This window comes from Neoarius graeffei, chromosome 1, assembly GCF_027579695.1.
Source record: "Neoarius graeffei isolate fNeoGra1 chromosome 1, fNeoGra1.pri, whole genome shotgun sequence".
Lineage (NCBI taxonomy): Eukaryota > Metazoa > Chordata > Actinopteri > Siluriformes > Ariidae > Neoarius > Neoarius graeffei.
The window spans coordinates 107284318-107305492 of record NC_083569.1 but is presented as its reverse complement, the minus strand read 5'-3'; the positions used below and the strand labels follow the sequence as shown (position 1 = coordinate 107305492).

Here is a 21175-nt window from a genome sequence, read left to right as displayed (position 1 = left end):
ATTGCTAATAAGGATCTAAAACCCACGTTAGCTTGTCCATGTTCTTACATTTGGTCCGGTTCGGAGCTGATGATGGGATTTGTACCGTGTGTAGGTGTTTATCCATGATTTCTAGTTCTCGTAATACTTTTAACAAGCTCTTCTTGACTTTCCTTCAACAATTTCATTATTATTGTTTGTGGAAATCCCAGTAACATCTTGAAACCATTCCATTACTTCATCATGGAGAGTCGGATTGGTAGACATTGAACCCTGATGAAATGATTCAACCTGCATGAAGATGTCCAGAGCAGAACTTAAACTGAAAGGCTGAAAGACGTTCCAGTTTGGTTTCTAAATCTGTAAGTCCCGTCAATAAATCTGATGTAATCTGGAATCATTAGTTAAAACAATATCTGATTTGCTCCATTAAAATCACTTTTTAAGTCCCAACCCTGCCGCATTTATCCACAATACCTGATGATGCTTGATAAAGCCGTTATACAAGCTCAGTCGCAGATCAGCTACATATGTACGATGCTAGTTACTTTGCTAGCTAGTTATCAAACCGATGTTAATTTGTAAATAATTCAGATGTAAAGGAAATCCACCAGACAAATCCACAAGGCAGTTGTTTCAACATCATGATGAGAATCTGAGAAAATTCGCATTGCTTTCTTTCTTTTCTATTGCGTTTCCTTTCCTTTTCTCTTTTTTTGGTATATATTTTCTTCATAGATCTTTCATGACCAAAGGCAAACTTTGCTACGAACAGAGGAACATAGTACATGTACACATTAAACACTTACTCAGGCTTCTAGTGATATTCAAATGCTTCTAGTACAGTACAGTACAATGTAGCTAAGAGTACGGCTTCTTTCTTTCTTTCTTTTTTCCTTTTTTTCCATTATACCCACTTCTTTTGGACTAAATCCCCATTGTGATAAGCTATAAGCAAGAAAATAAACAGGAAACCAAAAAAAAAAACAACCAAACAAACCTTCTACCTGGGGACTTTACAGCACATCATGTGTCAACAGTATTTTGACATTATTAACTTGTGTGGCTAGAGTTTTATAAGTGTCACGTTTTTCCCAGTGCCTTAAAACAGGGAGATATATCTGTGTATATTTTTACTTTCAGTAATTAAAAATCTAATTTAAGGAACGACTGGCACTTTCGTGTGGTTCTTCTTGCATGCTAAAACATCCACTTTTGTTTAAAACGAGATGGCCTTTCGATTTCATAAAATGGGTGAAATTTAATTCCTTCTGAAACTGTGATATATATATATATATATATATATATATATATATATATATATATATATATATATATATATATATACACAGTGGTGCTTGAAAGTTTGTGAACCCTTTAGAATTTTCTATATTTCTGCATAAATATGACCTAAAACATCATCAGATTTTCACACAAGTCCTAAAAGTAGATAAAGAGAACCCAGTTAAACAAAAGAGACACAAATATTATACTTAGTCATTTATTTATTGAGGAAAATGATCCAGTATTACATATCTGTGAGTGGCAAAAGTATGTGAACCTTTGCTTTCAGTATCTGGTGTGACCCCCTTGTGCAGCAATAACTGCAACTAAACGTTTGCGGTAACTGTTGACCAGTCCTGCACACCGGCTTGGAGGAATTTTAGCCCATTCCTCCATACAGAACAGCTTCAACTCTGGGATGTTGGTGGGTTTCCTCACATGAACTGCTCGCTTCAGGTCCTTCCACAACATTTCCATTGGATTAAGGTCAGGACTTTGACTTGGCCATTCCAAAACATTCACTTTATTCTTCTTTAACCATTCTTTGGTAGAACGGCTTGTGTGCTTAGGGTCGTTGTCTTGCTGTATGACCCACCTTATCTTGAGAGTCAGTTCATGGACAGATGCCCTGACATTTTCCTTTAGAATTCGCTGGTATAATTCAGAATTCATTGTTCCAACAATGATGGCAAGCCGTCCTGGCCCAGATGCAGCAAAACAGGCCCAAACCATGATACTACCACCACCATGTTTCACAGATGGGATAAGGTTCTTATGCTGGAATGCAGTGTTTTCCTTTCTCCAAACATACCTTTTTGCATTTAAACCAAAAAGTTTTATTTTGGTCTCATCCGTCCACAAAACATTTTTCCAATAGCCTTCTGTCTTGTCCACATGATCTTTAGCAAACTGCAGATGAGCAGCAATGTTCTTTTTGGGGAGCAGTGGCTTCTCTTTGCAACCCTGCCATGCACACCATTGTTGTTCAGTGTTCTCCTGATGGTGGACTCATGAACATTAACATTAGCCAATGTGAGAGAGGCCTTCAGTTGCTTAGAAGTTACCCTGGGGTCCTTTGTGACCTCACCGACTATTACACACCTTGCTCTTGGAGTGACCTTTGTTGGTCGACCACTCCTGGGGAGGGTAACAATGGTCTTGAATTTCCTCCATTTGTACACAATCTGTCTGACTGTGGATTGGTGGAGTCCAAACTCTTTAGAGATGGTTTTGTAACCTTTTCCAGCCTGATGAGCATCAATAACACTTTTTTTGAGGTCCTCAGAAATCTCCTTCGTTCATGCCATGATACACTTCCACAAACATGTGTTGTGAGGATCAGACATTGATAGATCCCTGTTCTTTAAATAAAACAGGGTGCCCACTCACACCTGATTGTCATCCCATTGATTGAAAACACCTGACTCTAATTTCACCTTCAAATTAACTGCTAATCCTAGAGGTTCACATACTTTTGCCACTCACAGATATGTAATATCGGATCATTTTCCTCAGTAAATAAATGACCAAGTATGATATTTTTGTCTCATTTGTTTAACTGGGTTCTCTTTATCTACTTTTAGGACTTGTGTGAAAATCTGATGATGTTTTAGGTCATATTTATGCAGAAATATAGAAAATTCTAAAGGGTTCACAAACTTTCAAGCACCACTGTGTATATATATATATATATATATATATATATATATATATATATATATATATATACAATTCATTTCTATAATATCTCACAAAATATCAGGCCATTCTGTGGCTGGGAAGTTATTTAATTTGAGGGGATTAAAGCAAATGTGCATGGAATTGCTCGCTTTGTGCAGTCAGGCAGACAGAGGAAGTCCGTGTGTGCACAGGTTTACCTTTGACTGTGCACTGACAGTGCCATCATTCTGTCTCAAAACGAACAGCTGATCACACCAAGGTGCTCGCTGACTGCTGATATTTATTAGCTTGGTCCTGTTTTTCCTTTCCTTCGTATGTAACATAACGTCTTTTCTTCTCACTTACTTTCCGTTACTGTAGTCGGTCTTTCACGTTTCATTCGTGTACTCGCGTCCTCCATTCTTCTCTCCTGTTTCAAGTTTGTATCCCACAATGCCTTGTGTGAACAGGGAAAGCCCACCACGTGATGCATGACGTAGCATCTTGAATTGGGCCATGGTGAAGCAGGAAAAAATAGCGGAGAATTTAAGGCCACGTGGCCTTAAATTCATTAATTGTTCTGTTAGAAAACAAAACCTAATAAAATTGGAAGTCTGTGATTCAAATTCAGTAGCTTTCAGTCCACTAAACAAAAATAATTGGGTGTCAGGGAAAATTCTTTTTATGACCTACACTTAAAATCTGAAAGGCAGTCTACCTTAAAAAAAAAAAAAAAGGAAGGAAGAAAGTGTCTCGGTATATCAATTATTGGCTTTATTAAAAGAATACAGTGTACCAGAGAAATTATATTGCATACACTGATATCATTTCTATATGTACTACAAAACAAAAAAATAGATATACAGATAGATAGAGAAATGAATTGTAGCAGCATGTAAATGTTCATGCTCTCGAGGTCAAAGGCATTGATGCAAGACCAAATCTAGATCCACACAAATGCATAACATCCCATTACATTTTCTTTCACCAAACCTGTTTGAAGCATCACGCAAGAAGACTTTGGTAACCCAGTCTTTGTAAACCGAATGCACCAAATCGATTTGAACCTGTGACCTTCAGACAGCACTCTGGATGGATGGAAGGATGGATGTGTTTTTTTTGCAAAGAGCCAAAGGGCACGCCTGCAACATGGGTTTACAAATCCCTGTCTGGTTTTTCTCTCTTTCCCTATGTAAAAATGTCCTGGCATGCAGCGAAGTTGGATCCGTATTCATAAAACGTTCCTGCTTGCGAATAAAACAAATCCCAATCGTGTTATAACTCCTGCTTTCCAAACCAACAGGAAGTCCATTTGCCTTTCAAGACAAAAAAAATGCAGCTTTTCTGACATTTTCATACTCTCAAAGGACGGAGGAACCAACCGGGAAGTGATTTCCAGAGCAAGGGCCCTCGGGAAACAGAGGAACCTGCACTTCGGAGAGGTAGAAGTTTTATACGAGTCACAAACACGGGCCAGATCTGCGATCTACTTCAAAACATCTGGGATCAATTGGCAGTTGTCCCGTGTAAGTGGAAAAATCCAGAGCTATTCCTTCTGGGGCAGGGGGGAAAAAAAAAAAACAGCCCGGACAAATTCACAAACACGGGCGTCGCAGGTTGAGGGAGAAAGCTTAGTAGACTTGCACGAATGTAGGCTGAATCGACACATCGTAAAGCAAATGAATGGTGAAGCTGTTTAAGTACAAAGCTCCTAAATTGGGCCAAGACGAAAAGTATGCGAACCCGCTCTGCCTCTTTTCAGAGTCTTGTGTGTAGCACTGGGTCTTTAATATGTCCCATAGATGGTTCTACTGCTATTTCAATGTACTATGTAGTAATGGAGTTGTTTAATCCAACCAAACAAAAGTAATAGTCAAATAAAAAATATAAAACAGTAACAATACATTTCAGCAAATATAAATACTTGAATGATTACTTACTGTATTTAGGAACATTCAATAAATATGTAGCGATATGAAACAAAAAATAATGAACAAAGTCAATCTCTATATCAAGAAAATGTTCAGTGTATGTCCCGATGATTTTTTGAAGTAGTCCTTATTAAGAAAAGTGCTTTATGAGATGTAGCTTGTGTGTAAGTGTGTGAGGAAGATCAACAGGGTTCAATGAGTGATCTCCTGGTGGCAGAGCGCATCTTCGGGGATGTCGCTGGATCCTGCGATTCTCTGTCCATTCCAAGTGGAGACGCACCAACAGCGTCCAGGCTGGCCGATGAGGGATGTCTCGCACTGTGTTTGAGACAGAAAGAGAAACAGAGATATGATTTAGCATATGGTGGTTTAGAATAGTCTCAAGGTGCAGATACAGAAGTTTGAAGCATCCATCCATCCATCCATCACCGCTTATCCTGTGCAGGGTCACGGACAAGCTGGAGCCTATCCCAGCTGACTCTGGGCGAGAGGCGAGGTACACCCTGGACAAGTCACCAGATCATCGCAGACAAGCAACCATTCATGCTCACATTCACACCTACGGTCAGTTTAGAGACACCAATTAACCTACCGGTAACCTGCATATCTTTGGACTATGGGGGGAAACCGGAGGAAACCCACGCAGACATAAATAAAAATAATAATAATAATAATAATAAATTTATATAGTGTCTTTCAAGAAACCCAAGCACGCTTTACAATTATAGACAAGGAAATAAATAAATAAATAAAAATAAAATAAATTTAAAAAAATGGGGAGAACATGCAAACTCCACACAGAAAGGCCCCCATTGGCCATGATGCTGAAACCCAGAACCTTCTTGCTGTGAGGCGACAGCGCTAACCACTACACCACCCAGTTTGAAGCATACATATCACATATAACCTGAAGATCACATAACCATATGAACCCACACCATCAGTGTAGGTCAGAGCAATTCAAGCAAATGCATTTTTGCAAGCTGGCCTTGGTTTTCACATCCAAGCTCACCTGCTTGCTCTTGTAGAAGCCATGTTTGTCACAGTTGGGAAGGTAAAGTGTAGTAAACTTCTCGCCCAGAGCCTGCTGCGAGGCCGCAATGGTGTCCAGGGCGAAGTGTAGTTTAGTGTGACATGGACCCTGGAATGAAACGTTGACCAGAATTTTTAAAAATCAATGAAATTGTGACTCACTTTGACTCCTGGAGATGGTCCAACATGGACACAAAGACTCACATGTCCCAAAAAACATTTATAACCCAAGTCTCGGGCTTGCATCAGTGTTTGATTTCAGTTGGATAGTGTAGATTTGTACCCAAGGGCTGCTGCTGTAACCTTAAAGACTGTCTTGTGACTCATCGCAGGACTCATTCACGATCTGCTCATAATATCATATCATCTAAACACATTCGGTACTCAGTACTGTTTGTCTTTATGCTTCTACACCCTTTTAAGTCTGGGCAGGAAGCTTCACCTCTGGCTGGTTCATTTGGGATCTAAATCTACATCTGGATTTCTGGAAAGCTGCTTTGTGTCAAATTGAATTGATTTGGAAATGGACAAGCTCAATCCAGTCATTAGGGATCTGCAAAAAGAGTAGGGGGAAGCCATGGCCCAATGGTTAGAGAAGCAGCTTTGAGAATAAAAGGTTGTTGGTTTGATTCCCTGGACCAGCAGGAATGGCTGAAGTGCCTTTGAGCAATGCACCTAACCCCCAACTGCTCCCCAGGCTAGATAAGAGTGTCTGCAAAATGCCATCCATCCATTATCTGTAGCCGCTTATCCTGTTCTACAGGGTCGCAGGCAAGCTGGAGCCTATCCCAGCTGACTATGGGTGAGAGGCAGGGTACACCCTGGAAAAGTCACCAGATCATCACAGGGCTGACACATAGAGACAAACAACCATTCACACTCACGTTCACACCTACGGTCAATTTAGAGCCACCAATTAGCTTAACCTGCATGCCTTTGGACTGTGGGGGAAACCGGAGCACCCAGTGGAAACCCACGCAGACACAGGGAGAGGACTGTCTGCAAAAGGCCATTAATATAATGTTTATTCTGCTTTAAGAGTTTCTTTTCTAGCTCCTGTTTGCCTGGATCCTGGGGGTCCAATCTTGGAATACCTGGTGTCTTAGGAACTGGAATACAAAGCTACCTGTCAAATTGGACTACCTGTCAAATTGGGCGGGACGTTCACGCCTCCTTAGAGTAACATCAGCTGATAAGGCACGTCACCACTCGACATCTGGTGACTGTTTTGAAGAAGGCGGAAGTTTATCGCCGAAACTGTCAAGGTAACATCTTAAAAAAATCCTTGTCTTAAGAAACGAATTTAAAGAATAGAATGGAATACAAAGCATTTATGGAAATGTATCCTCACTCAGAGACATTAAGGACCCTTCCCTTAAACCCTATCTACCTTAAAATCAGATGTTCTCTGAGATCCTCAGATAGATAGCCCAGATAGTCAGTGGTGCCCAAACTTATCTGCAAAGTGTCAGTGTGGTTGCAGCTTTCCTTCCAACCAAGCAGAAATCACATCTGATAGTCCAAGGTGACCTGAAGGCCAAGGTGACCTGATTAAACTAGTGGCTCTTGATTGGTTGGAATGAAAACCTACTTCCACACAGGTTCTTTGAGAATGAGATTGGACATTACTACTCTGGATTATCTGGATAAAGTTGGTTTAGACTTGGAAGTCCATTTGAAGGATTGACTGTGGGTCACTGAGAACATCTGATTTATGGTCCAAGGAACTGTGAATAGGGTTTAGGGGAAAGGTTCTTAATCCAGCCCTAAGTGCAGGGGTGTCCAGTTATATCCACAAAGGGCTTGTGGATATAACTGCAGTTCCAGCCAATCAAGAGCCAAACAAGTTTAATCAGTTTATCTTGGCCTTTAATAGACTATCAGATGTGGCCCCTGCTGAGAAAGTCCACAGTTTGATAAATGTATCGCATCCCATCCTAACAATCAGGATTCCAAGTGTTCCACATTTTCCAGACAAGCATGAAAAAAATTAACTGGCAAAACTGGATTGGTAGCCTGACCTTAAAACACCTCATGATGGCCCAAGTACCCCTTGTTGCACAACAAATAGTCCATGTGGTGAACTTGGACCTGATCCAGTTCTTTGTATCTGGGTGGAGCTGAACAGTATCGAGCTAAGTGTCCAGAGTTTGGTTCAGCCTGGATAAATGTGTTGTTTCATGTTGTGCATGTGGGTTAGGAGGTAGGGGTTAGGCTTATAGAAGGAGTTGGATCAGATCCAGCTCCACCCCCTCGAATTTTGGTTCTGCAGTGAGGACCATCTCGAACGGCCTGGGGTTGCATTCACAGCAAGTCTGAAAGTGAATCACTCTTGCCAAGTGTTGCAACACTGCCCCCTAGGGTCACACAGTGTAAATTGCAGCCAGGGTTTTTATTTTAGGACACATTGCTAGGCAGTTTCAAATACTGATTTCACTCTTAATCGATGGGAAATCCAGGAACTGCACATTTCTGATAGCCAGACATGGGGGGGGGGGGGGGGGGGCATTGGGTGAAATCATCTCTGTAGTTAACTATGCTTTTTATAATTGGTGTATTGTATCACATAACACATCCAAGTAGCTAACCGTATATTACTAAATATCTAGTAGTCTATATCTATACTAGTTATCAGACAAAACAAACACAAAAAAACTAAATTTCCTAGAAAAATGTCCATGACTAAGATTAATTGTTAAAAAAATACAAAAATGAAAAACATGGCTTTTACCCAATAAATCTTTCATCCACAATTCATTTGAAGATTCTACACAATAAACTCAACAAAAAGTTAAATAAATAGCAAACTCTTAAAAAACAAAAAACAACCCACAATTCTTAACGGCGGGGGGGGGGGGGGGGGGGGGGGGTTGTTTTGTTTTGTTTTTTGGTCCAGTCAGTGTGAATCAGCACAGCAACGTTTTGTTCTTTGTCCTGTTGTCTGCACCTTTTAATAGAACGTATTGATTGATTTATTTTTCCAGGAAATTAAATAATAATTTTGGAGCTATGTAATGTGATATGTGATCTGTTAAAGATTTGGACATTGTCACTGATATGATTTTAATGGGTTAGATTGACATACAGATGGTGGTTTTTTTTTGTTTTTTTTTTTAATGATGTAAAAAAAAAAAAAAAACCTTGATGTTCTCTTAATAGATTTTGGACTTTTAGCTCAGTAAATAACAAGAAAAGCCTCCACAGTGTTAAAAATGTGTGATGTTATTATGAATGTCCATTTGCACATTTCCTGAATTATTCTTTGTTTAATACTCTAATCTTTATTTCACTTTGAATATGTAGAGTTTAGTTTCATATCATTCTGTTTTCATTCTTGTCTTATACTGTATTCTGTTTGGATACTTTCCCCTCCTTCATACCCGTCCAAACTCATTGCTTTGTTTTGTGCTAATGGTGGACACGTCCAAGTCAAATTCCTTGTCAGTGAAATCTTACTTATCCAATAAAAAGTCTCTGATTCTGATCTGTTTTTTATTTTATTTTACAAATTAGATATAGTTATGATGTTGTGCATTTCTAGTTTATTTATATGTAGAATTTATTTCTCTCATTTTTTTAAATTGTGTCATTATTATTTTTGTAAATGTACAAATGTTGCAAAATCAATCAATCAATCAATCAATCAATCAATCAATCAATCAATCAATCAATCAATCAATCAATTGCATAAAACTAAATGCATTCATACTCCCAGCATGTTAATTATCCTACAGTGTCAGAAATAAGGGTACCAAAGGTACTTTTCCTTGTCTCTACCATCAAGAGTACTCGTTTGATGGTACACGTACATGTTAGCCTACACACTAAAGCCAAGGTATAATAGATGTGCCCTTGTTGCAAGGGTAGGTTACTCTTTTAGGCCTATTTGAGGAGGTCATGTGGTCAGGAGCTTGTCTAACAAGGTGAATGGTTAAAGCCTGCACTTGTGTGATTTGCCGTCTTACCAGTTCCACCAGGATCCTCTGGATGTGGTTGGCTTTCGCCTTGATACTTTTGTGCGCCTCCGGGTCTCCGGCTTTATCCAGCCCCAGCAGGTGGTGTAAGGAGAAGTCGTGGTCACTGGCCTCTTCTAGAAGGAGATGGTTATAATTCATCATCACGGAGTGCAACTTTTCAGCAAACATTATCTCAGCGGAAGAGACAGGAAGAAGAGACGCACCTTGCACAGTGTGGTCCACGGTGCACACAGCTTGTCCATGGGTGAGCGAGTGGAGCGGGTGCGGATCATCGGCTCTGGGCGTGCAGCGCAGTCCCGTGCCGCAGTGTGCCGTGTACACCCCGCACAGGGTGCCCTCAGGCAGCGCGCAGCTCATGCAGCAGCCGCAGCCCTGCTCTTTCACCAGCTCCCTGCAGCCAGATGGAGCAGCCGGGCATGCGCTCAGCTTCTCCAGGGTACACGGTGCACACCGGATTGGCTCCGGCGTTAGAACAGGGGACTGTTCTCCTGGAGCAGGGATGAAGACGAGTGCAGAAATCAGCACTAATCCATGCATTGCGCAAAAACAGACAGTAACACTGAAGGGTGAATTATGACCGGATCCTCTTCTTAACTTCTTTTTAACGTATAAAACAGTCAGAGTGCGTTGCTTTTATACCCCACCGTAACATACATCCCCCTGGAATAATTATCCATTACGAAACAAACAAATGTGTTGTTTTTGCACACAAATAGCCGTGGGTGGTTTTACACAGTCAGATAGAGAGCCACGGTTTGGGTGTTTGAGCTGATGGTTAATTATTTACCGAGTCAGGGTAGCCCTGTCCTCCTTCACCAGCTCTCACTGCTTTGCTGCTCTGGCCTTGGAAACCTTATTTACTGTCACATAGCCAGAACTGGTTGAAGTCACAAAACTGTCACACTGAGAGCAACTTTCAGAGCAAAGGAGAATTGCATAACAGTTTGGCTTCAGTTATAAACTTTAGACTCTCAGAAATAACAGGAGCAAACTGTACCTTCCTTGGTACAGAAGTGGTGCTATCATGTGTGCATCTTGTGGCCCTTTATTATCTCCACCATCTTTGCTAGAGGAGATTATGTTTTCACTTCTGTTTGTTTGTCTGTTCCCAACATAATTCAAAAAGTTGTGAATGGATTTTGGTGAAATTTGGTGGAAAGGTGAGCCATGGGCCAAGGAATAATTGGTTCATCTTTGATGCAAATGCATATGCTGATCCAGGATCCAAATATGTATATGGATTCAGGATTTTTTGTCCATTCCCAACATAGCTCAAACAGTCGTGAATGGATTTTGGTGAAATTTGGTAGAAAGGTGAGCCATGGGCTAAGGAACAATTATTTCAATTTTGATTCAAATATGGATATGTACTGTATGTGTATCCAGGATCCAGATATGTGTATGGAGCCAGGATTTTTTTTGTCCATTCCCAACATAACTCAAAAAGTCATAATTTTTTTTCCATCCATCCATCCATCCATTATCCGTAACCACTTATCCTGTGCAGGGTTGCCAGGCAAGCTGGAGCCTATCCAGGCTGACTATGGGTGAGAGGTGGGGTACACCCTGGACAAGTCGCCAGGTCATCGCAGGGCAAGTCGTGAATGGATTTTGGTGAAATTTGGTGGAAAGGTGAGCCATGGGCTAAGGAACAATTGGTTCAATTTTTACGTAAATCCAAATATGTATGCCGAGCCATGATCCAGATATGTATGTGGAACCAGGATCTTTTTTTTTTCCTTTTCCCAACATAACTCAAAAAGTAGTGAATGGATTTGGATGAAATTTGGTGTACAGCTTTAGTATTATCCTTGTTCCAATTGATTTGATTTTGATATTGATAATATGTGGCTTGGTGGAGGTATGCACTCTACCAAGTGCCCTTCTAGTTCTGGATCTTTTCCCTTTATCGTACATAAAAAAGACCTTCATGACTTTCACCCCATTCATTACACCAGGTCAAACATGCACAGGAGAACATGTCCACTTAATGATATCACCTTAGCAATAAGAAAAAGGACCTTTATGCCAAAATGAAACCATGAAATGAACTATTAACAAATTTGTTATATTTCTGATATACCCACTGTACATTTGTTCACTATATTGTCAAGCAACTCATTTCTCTTCCCACCCCAAGAGTACCACCCCACACCACCCCAGCCACAAGCAACAGTACCATTATAGTACCCTTTTTTTTCCTGATAGAGAAGATGGAACAACAAGGCAGTTCTAAATGTGTGTATAATTTAATTTTTCCACACACTGTGTGTGTTTCTCATCCACTAACTTTCATCAGTGTCCATTTCTGTTCAGCGAGAATCCCATACCATATCTGCATAAGATGACAAGAAAATGATGCACATTATAACACAGTGCTCTTCAGTTCTGGATTCTGATTGGTCAGAAGGTGTTGATTCATTTTCTAAAACAGCAGCTCAGATGGGTGTTTGTTAATATGCTTGTTCTAATATGCTATTGTATTGTTTCTATGGTAACATAGGGACTCGTTCACAGGGACTTATACAGCAGATGCTCAGTGTAACCCAAGACTCTTAATAAACAGATTGAAACATGTGTGCATGTTTTTTTAACAAATAAAAAAAGAAGTGTTGATTGTTGTAATTGTCTGTGGGGAGCTTTTTTGGAAGGAGTCTCCAGTGTCGGTGCTTTGTAACATATCAGAGGTAAAGCTGTAACTTTTTCGGACAGAGGAGTTTACGTTTTCCGGTTTCTGAGAGAAAATTAAGGTTCAGGCAGGCATCTGTCGTAACCAACAATGCCATTGAAATCATCACTCCATGGAAGCTGAGTGTTGGCGATGTCTCTTGAGTTTTTCCAGGTTATTAGCATGATCCTTCTTCCTTCCAGAAATTAGACTGGAGCACCATACGTTGCGACTCTGTGAGAGCTGTGTCCAAGGGTCTGACTGAAGACGCAGTTGCCTCTGCGAGAGGAAAAAGTCCTAATCAGGAGATGGTGTGACAATCGCAGCCAGGACAATTTAAGCTTCCTTGGGTGGTCCTTGCATGGGCCAAGGGCTTCTCTCGTCTGTTGTCTATCTGGATCAGAGGAGAGGCAAAGCCAGTACATCTGAGAAGGAACAGATGCAGGGGTTGCTGCAGGAGAGATCAGTGAACACCTCAAGCATCTTGAATGGGACCCCAGCTCCACTGGTAAGACTTATTGCGGCCTGAATTCGCATTGACACAAAGTACTACAGAGTGGAGTTATGTAGCTTTTCAAGAGGACAAAGGGCACTACCCCTTAGACCCTCCACCTCCTAACACTTTGCCACTGCAGTCCGGGACTGCTCATTGGTTACGGAATATTCCACTCAGCTTTCTTTCCTCGTAAACATTCCCAGTGATTGCCTGCATCAAAAACATTGAACCTTTTCTCTTTCATCAGTGACACAGGTCACAAAAACAAGGTTATCAGTATACCGAGGAACAGGATGGATTCTTCAGAGGTTTGCCTCAAATCACAAAATGTTCATCTGTGGGGTAATTACGAGCTTCCTGGTATAGTATTAATCTGACCTATCTTCTACAAACGTGACATCAATGGACTTTATTGAGTTCTGAGAGACCCAAGACTGAGAAGATGAGTATCTAGAGATACTTAAGTCTATAATAAAGATTTATTCATGAATTCATGTAGATGAGAATTTATATTTCCTTCATACAGTTGCTGAGCCAATGATTAACATGACGCCCCTGTGCCAGAGGCTAGGGTTATGCAAGAAGAAAGAAAAACAGGGATGATGCTGGAAAAACAAGAGGGAATCGTCCTCTTCTGTCAAGCTTATGCAAGTGCACCAGATTAGGACAGGTCAGTATTCAAGGTGGATTTTTATCTCAGTTTCTCAGCTATAGGAGGAAAGAACTCGGTAATTATACAGAACTTCCAGATGAAAAGACAAATCACACTGCTTTAGAGTTTATTATGGTTTACAAACAGCAAAGTTTGACCATATTGTGTTGAAGAATGAGCCTTGACAGCATCATCAATCTTTACTTTGATCTCTATATAATACTGTGAGACTATTTTTACTCCACAGTCAGCTCATGGCTGGTGGCATCTTCGATGTCAAACATCAGATTGATGACCCACTGAGGTGCAGGGAGGTCGTCCTGTACAGTATGAAAAAACACACACACACGTTTAATGGATTACCTCATGCCTAGCTATTTTCTGGATTTTTAACAAAACATGCCATGAACACAAATCATAATAAAATAAATAGATGCATACATACAAACAGTGTTGATATTTATTGATGCATCTTGCATTTGATGTGTGGATCAGCCCTTGACCCACATGATCACAGCCCACTGACCAGTGAAAGCAACACGGATCAATAAAAGCTGCGATAGTTTAAACACAGCAAGTGTTTTGCAATCAATCCTGATTTTTTTCCCCCTTTATGAACTTAATAATTTGGGTTAATCCTGTGCTTGTTTAGGTAATAAAAATGCCCATGCATTGCTGAGTAATGACCAGACATCTGTTAGACCACTAAATACAGTGCATTTTATAAACAGTGGCACCTCTGCGAGGTGTGAGAGGGGCATGAACCCCTGGCCACCCCATAGGCCCTTTGAATACACAACATTCTCATTTTTTCACTGTAATTATTTTAATGTTGTTTATTAAAGTCACCCGGTGACTAGACACATCAGATTAAAAAAACACATAAAAATGTATGTCTATAAATATAGTCCTAATACATAATGAAAGATACAACTTGCTATCAAAGTAAGACATTGTCCGGTTTTGTAATATCACTCACGTGTTCAGGATTTGGGTGTCCATGTTGTCTCCGTCTTAGTGAATCACGTCTCGATGTAGTCGATGGAGCTTTCTTACGAGTCCTCTTCGATGAGGTCATCTTTAATGGGAAATATAAAGAATACACTACCTTAAGTTATATACCTCCATCAAAGGAAATGGACCACCAGTGAGCTTTATGACAACCTTGATTCCAAAAATTTGGGACAGTGTGTAAAATATAAATAAAAGACAAAATGTGAAGATTTTCAAATCATGGAAACCCTATATTTCATTGAAAATAGTACCAAGACAACAAATCAAATGTTGAAACTGAGAAATTTTATTGTTTTTTGAAAAACATATGACTATGTCCACAAAACAAAGCCTATGTCCGTGGGGCCTGGCTGGGCCCAGCCCAAATGAGCAATACGGAACTACTCTCCTGTGGACCCACCACCCACAGGAGGTGCCGTAAGGGTCCGGTGCACTGTGGATCAGGTGGCAGCCAAAGGCGGAGGCCCTGGCATACTGATCCCCAGCTGACAAAACTGGCTTTTGGGACATGGACTGTCACCTCTCTGGTGGGAAAGGAGCCTGAGCTTGTGCGTGAGGTTGAGCAGTACTGACTAGATATAGTTGGGCTCACCTCAACACATAGCTTGGGATCTGGAACCAATTTCTTGGAGATGGGTTGGACTCTCTTCTTTACTGGAGTTGCCAAGGGTGAGCGGCGCTGGGCAGGGGTGGGGCTATTGGTAGCCCCCCAGTTCAGCGCGCTAACATCGGAGTTCTCCCCAGTGAATGAGAGGGTCATTTCCCTGCGCCTTCGGGTCAGGGAACGGTCTCGGACTGTCATTTGCGCCTATGTGCCAAATGGTAGTTCAGAGTACCCGGCCTTCTTGGGATCCTTGAGTGGGGTGCTAGACAGTGCACCATGAGGGGACTCCATTGTTTTACTGGGGGACTTCAATGCTCACATGGGCAATGACAGTGAGACCTGGAGGGGTGTGATTGGGAGAAACGGTCTGCCCAATCTGAACCTGAGTGGTGTTCAGTTGTTGGACTTCTGTGCCACGCACGGTTTGGCCATAACAAAACACCATGTTTGAGCATAAGGGTGTCCATAAGTGTGCGTGGCACGAGGACACCCTAGGCCAGGGGTCTTCAATCCTATCCACAAAGGGCCAGTGTGGCTGCAGGCTTTCATTCCAACCAAGCAGGAGCTACACCTGATTTCACTTGTTTAATCATTTCACCCTCGTCTCCAGTCAACAATCAAGTGAGCCTCCAATTTGGCTGTAATGAAAGCCTGCAGCTACACCGGCCCTTTGCGGATAGGATTGAAGACCCCTGCCCTAGGCCGTAGATCGATGATTGACTTTGTAGTCATTTTATCTGATCTCTGACCATATGTCTTGGACACTCAGGTGAAGAGAGGAGCAGAGCAGTCAACTGATCACTACCTGGTGGTGAGCTGGATCAGATGGTGGGGGAGGAGGCCAGACAGACCTGGCAGGCCCAAACGAGTAGTGAAGGTATGCTGGGAACATCTGGCGGAGGCTCCTGTCCATCAAATCTTCAACTGCCACATCTGGCAGAGCTTCAACTGCATACCAGGGGAGGAATACAGCTCTGGCAGTCACTGAAGCAAAAACTCGGGTGTGGGAGGAGTTTGGTGAGGCCATGGAAAGTTACTTTCAGTCGGCCTCGAAGAGATTCTGGCAAAACATCTGGTAGCTCAGGAAGGGAAAACAGTGCTCTGTCCCTACTGTTTACAGTGAGGATGGAGTGCTGTTGACCTCAACTGGGGACATCATCCGACGGTGGAAAGAATACTTTGAGGAGCTCCTCAATCCCACCTTCATGTTGTCTGAGGAGGATGCAGAGTCTGAGGGTGCTTGGGAGGACTTGCCCATCACAGGGGCTGAGGTTGCTGAGGTGGTTAAAAAGCTCCTCGGTGGCCAGGCTCCGAGGGTGGATGAGATTCGTCCTGAGTTCCTGAAGGCACTGGATGTTGTTGGGTTGTCTTGGCTGACATGCCTCTTCAACATTGCTTGGAGGTCCGGGACAGTGCCTCTGGATTGGCAGACTGGAGAGGGTGTTCCAACTATAAGGGGATCACACTTCTCAGCCTCCCTGGGAAAGCATATGCTGGGGGTGCTGGAGAGGAGATTCTGGTTGATAGTTGAACCTCAGATTCAGGAGGAACAATGCAGTTTTCATCCTGGTCATGGAACACTGGACCAGCTCTTTACCCTTGCTAGGGTACTGGAGGGTGCATGGAAGATTGCCCAACTGGTCTACATGTCTTTTGTGGACCTGGAGAAAGCTTATGACCATGTCCCTCATGGTGTCCTGTAGGGGGTGCTTTGGGAATATGGGGTTCAGGGCCCACTACTGCAGGCCATTTGGACCCTGTATGACCGGAGCAGGAGTTTGGTTCGCATTGCCGGCAGTAAGTCAGACTCATTCCCAGTGCATGTTGGACTCCACCAGGGCTGACCTTTGTCACCAGTTCTGTTCATAACTTTTATGGACAGAATTTCTAGACACAGCCAATGGCCAGAGGGTGTCTGGTTTGGTGGCAGCAGGATCATGTCTCTGCTTTTTGTGGATGATGTGGTCCTGTTGGCTTCATCAATCTGTGACTTACAGCATGCACTGGGACGGTTTGCAGCCTAGTGCGAAGCGGCTGGGATGAGGATCAGCACCTCCAAGTCCGTGGCCATGGCGTTCAGCTGGAAATGGGTGGAGTGCCTACTCTGGGTCAGGGGGGAGTTGCTACCTAAAGTGGAGGAGTTTAAGTATCTCAGGGTTTTGTTCATGAGTGAGGGTAAGGGGGAGCGGGAGTTGGACAGATGGATCGGGGCAGCATCAGCAGTGATGCGGATGCTAAACCTTTCTGCTGTGGTAAAGAGAGAGCTGAGTCAAAAGGCAAAGCTCCCAATTTACTGGTCCATCTATGTTCCCACTCTCACCTATGGTCACGAGCTATGGGTAGTGACCGAAAGAATGAGATCGGGGATACAAGCAGGTGAAATGAGTTTTCTCTGCAGGGTGGCTGGGCTCTCCCTTAGATACAGGGTGACAAGCTTGGTCATTTGGGAGAGACTTAGAGTAGAACCGCTGCTCCTCCACATTGAAAGGAGTCAGTTTAGGTGGTTCGGGCACCGTGTTAGGATACCCCCGGACGCCTCCCAAGGGAGGTTTTCTGGGAATGCCCCACTGGGAGGAGACCCTGGGGCAGACCCAGGACATGCTGGAGAGATTACATCTCTCAGCTGGCCTGGGAATGCCTCGGAATTCCCCCGGAAGAGCTGGTGGAGGTAGCCAGAGGGAAACCTGGGCTGCTCTGCTTAGGCTGCTACCCCCGCGACCCAGATCCGGATAAGCAGTAGAAGATGTATGTATGTATGTATGTATGTATGGATGGATGGATATGCTCATTTTGAATTTGATGTCAGTAACACATTTCAAAAAATTTGGGATAGGGGCAACAAAAGACTGAAAAAGTTGTGTAAATGCCAAAAAAACACTGAATTGGCAACAGGCCAGTAACATGATTGGGTATAAAAAAGAGTATCCCAGAGAGGCAGAGTCTCAGAAGTAAAGATGGGGAGGGGTTCACTGCTCTGTGAAAGACTGCATGGGCAAACAGTGCAACAGTTTAAGAATAATGTTCCTCAATGTAAAACTGCAAAGAATTTGGGGATCACCTATGGTCCATAATATCATTAAAAGATTCAGAGAATCTGGAGAAATCTCTGTATGCAAGAGACAAGACTGAAAACAGACATTGGATGCCTGTGATCTTCAGGCCCTCAGGCGACACTGCATTAAAAGCAGACATGTCAGAAGTGGAAATCACTGTATGGGCTCAGGAACACTTCAGAAAACCATTGTCTGTGAAAACAGTTCATTACTGCATCCACAAATGCAAATTAAAATCAGATATAAACAATATCCAGAAACACTACCACCTTCTCTGGGCCTGAGCTCTTTTATGATGGACTGAGGTGAAGTGGAAAACTGTCCTGAGGTCTGACGAATCAAAAGTAGAAATTCTTTTTAAAAATCATGGACACCACATCCTTCAGGATAAAGAGGAGAGGGACCATCTGGCTTGTTATCAGTGCAAACCCAGCATCTGCGATGGCATGAGGGTGCATTAGTGCACATGACATGGGTAGCTTGTACATCTGGGAAGGCATCATTAATGCTGAATGATCTATACACGTTTCAGAGCAATATGCTGTCATCCAGACAAAATCTTTTTCAGGGAAGACCTTCCTTCTTTCAGCAAGACAATGCCAAACCACTTTCTGCACATATTAAAACTGCAAGACTCTGTAGTAAAAGAGTCCAGGTGCTAAACTGGCCTGCTGCAGTCCAGACCTGTCTCCCATTTAAAACATTTGGTGCATTATGAAGCGCAAAATATGACAAAGGAGACCCTGAGCTGTTGAGCAAATTAAATTGCATATCAGGCAAGAATGGGACAACATTTCTCTTTCAAAACTACAGCAACTGGTTTCCTCAGTTCCCAAATGTTTACAGAGTGTTGTTAAAAGTAGAGGTGATGCAGCACAGTGGTAAACATGCCCCTGTCCCAACTTTTCTGAAATGTGTTGCTGATGTCAAATTCATAATGAGCATTTATCTTTCAAAAAACAATAAAATTTTTCAGTTTCAACATTTGATATGTTGTCTTTGTACTATCCCCCCCACTCCAAAATTTGCTGGAAAGCTTAGAAGACCCACGCAGAAGAATGGAGGCAGCAACAAACTTTTGGCCATATTGCATATTTAGTCTTTATTAGTGCTGTGGTCAGGAACTCATACCGGTGGGCAACAGGATAATACCCTTATACCAGCGCTAAACACTTTTCTACTACCATGTCTAAGTCCTTGCTGTGGTTCAACACCCAAATCATATCAGCTCAGTAATGGATACCTTGACAGACAGGGTAGAGGAGGTTGATATCATTTTGGTCAAAATTAAATACCACTTTTTCAAGCATCTATTGTATAACTGCTAATTTACTGACATAGCAAAACAGATATTGGAATCTCATCTAGCTAGCTAACAAAATAGAGAAAGATTCTAAATGAACGTTGAAAACTTATGTCCAAAAGGACTTGTTAGCATGTTTAATGTACAACATGGTTGAGCTACTGATTCAAAGTCCTTCCCATGCCACAAGGCACATCAGGTGTCACCGATCTCCATTTCAGTAGCCTTGGCCTCTCACCTATTACATAGCTGGGGTTACAGTGGGCAGTGAGGGTAGTCCTCTGGTAACTGCAAAAGTTTGACTCCCTACTCACATCTATATTGCAGCATACCTTGCCAGATGGCAGCAAGTACCATTTTTATGATGGTCTTTGGTATGACCCAACCCCAAGTAGAACTCACAATTTCCCAGCTGAGAGGCAGACTTGCTAACCACTAGGCTAACTTGCAAGGGGGCTACTGATTGATACAATGGAAAAGCATTTGCCTTATTGTTGTGATTTAAAATCTTCGATGATGCTACAGCCATCAGTGACTGGAAGTCCAAGAGAACAAAACTGGCCATGCTAATATTCTCCTCTCTTCCCTGTCAGTCAGACTAACATTACCTCATGGTGAGTATCTGTGAGCTCATGTATGCAGAAGAGGGCTAAAAATGTAGAGGTAGATCTCAGAGGAACCACATGTTAGCTTTCCATGCTAGTGGGTGGGAATGAGGTAACCCCTCCCCAAAAAAAGTCATAAGTTGAGATACATTTTATTTTATAACTGTTCAAAATGCTGGGATGCTAACACTTATAGAAGTAGTAAATTATCTTTTACAATGTATTATCAAATCATCTGGTATCAACATCATTGCCAGTTTTGTAGCATCTCAAGAAATCGTTAAACATGGAGAACTTTTCACTGATGCCGGATATGTAAAAATGTTTGGTAAAAGTAGCCAATGCTAATCTGTAATTTAGTATGTTCATTTCAAAACCGTTTATTGTACAGTATGTATAATTAATAGCCGTGAGTTGGCCTACTGGTTAGTGTGTCCGCCTCTCGATCAGGAGAGCGCAAGTTCTACTTGAGGTCAGGTCATACCAAAGACCATCATAAAAATGGTACCTACTGCTGTCTGGCAAGGCATGCTGCAATACAGATGCGAGTGGGGAGTTAAACTCTTGTGGTTACCAGAGGACCAGCCCCCCACTGTAACCCTAGCTGTGTAATAGGTGAGAGGCTGAGGGCTACAGAAATGGAGATCAGCACCGCCATGCGGTGCAGGAAGGACTATAGCCCATACTGATACTCATGTCTGATCTAGTTTTGCAGTCAAGATTGCCTAAACCAAGACCAGAGTGTATCAAGACCAATACTTTGAAGAGTTCAGATCAAATCAAGATCAAGGTAGAACGAAACCGAGTCAAGACCAGGACCGGCCCAGTGGGTGTGAAGGGAGGCAGAGAGAAGAGACAGCTGTTAACAGTAACAAAAAAAAAAAATTCAATTTACCATGAACCTCCCCATACTGTAGC

General features: G+C 42.2%; 1 protein-coding gene across 1 annotated transcript; it reads right to left on the bottom strand.

Annotated features, from left to right (window-relative positions):
- Nucleotides 1-5045: 5045 nt before the first annotated feature.
- On the bottom strand, nucleotides 5046-10399 carry igfbp1b (insulin-like growth factor binding protein 1b). Its single transcript, XM_060925946.1, has 3 exons — nucleotides 9851-10399; nucleotides 5866-5994; nucleotides 5046-5171 (listed from the first exon to the last, which is right to left on the bottom strand). The coding sequence occupies exons 1-3, from the start codon at nucleotides 10397-10399 to the stop codon at nucleotides 5046-5048; spliced, it is 804 nt and encodes a 267-aa protein (XP_060781929.1).
- Nucleotides 10400-21175: the final 10776 nt, after the last annotated feature.

Bases quoted from the DNA above. Each gene is read 5' to 3' on its own strand.
- igfbp1b (XM_060925946.1), bottom strand. From the start codon at position 10,399: ATGCATGGATTAGTGCTGATTTCTGCACTCGTCTTCATCCCTGCTCCA. The intron at 5,995-9,850 runs GTAAGACGGCAA...GTTTCATTCCAG, and splicing joins AGAGGATCCTGGTGGAACTG to GGTCCATGTCACACTAAACT. The intron at 5,172-5,865 runs GTGAGCTTGGAT...TCTCAAACACAG, and splicing joins GCTTCTACAAGAGCAAGCAG to TGCGAGACATCCCTCATCGG.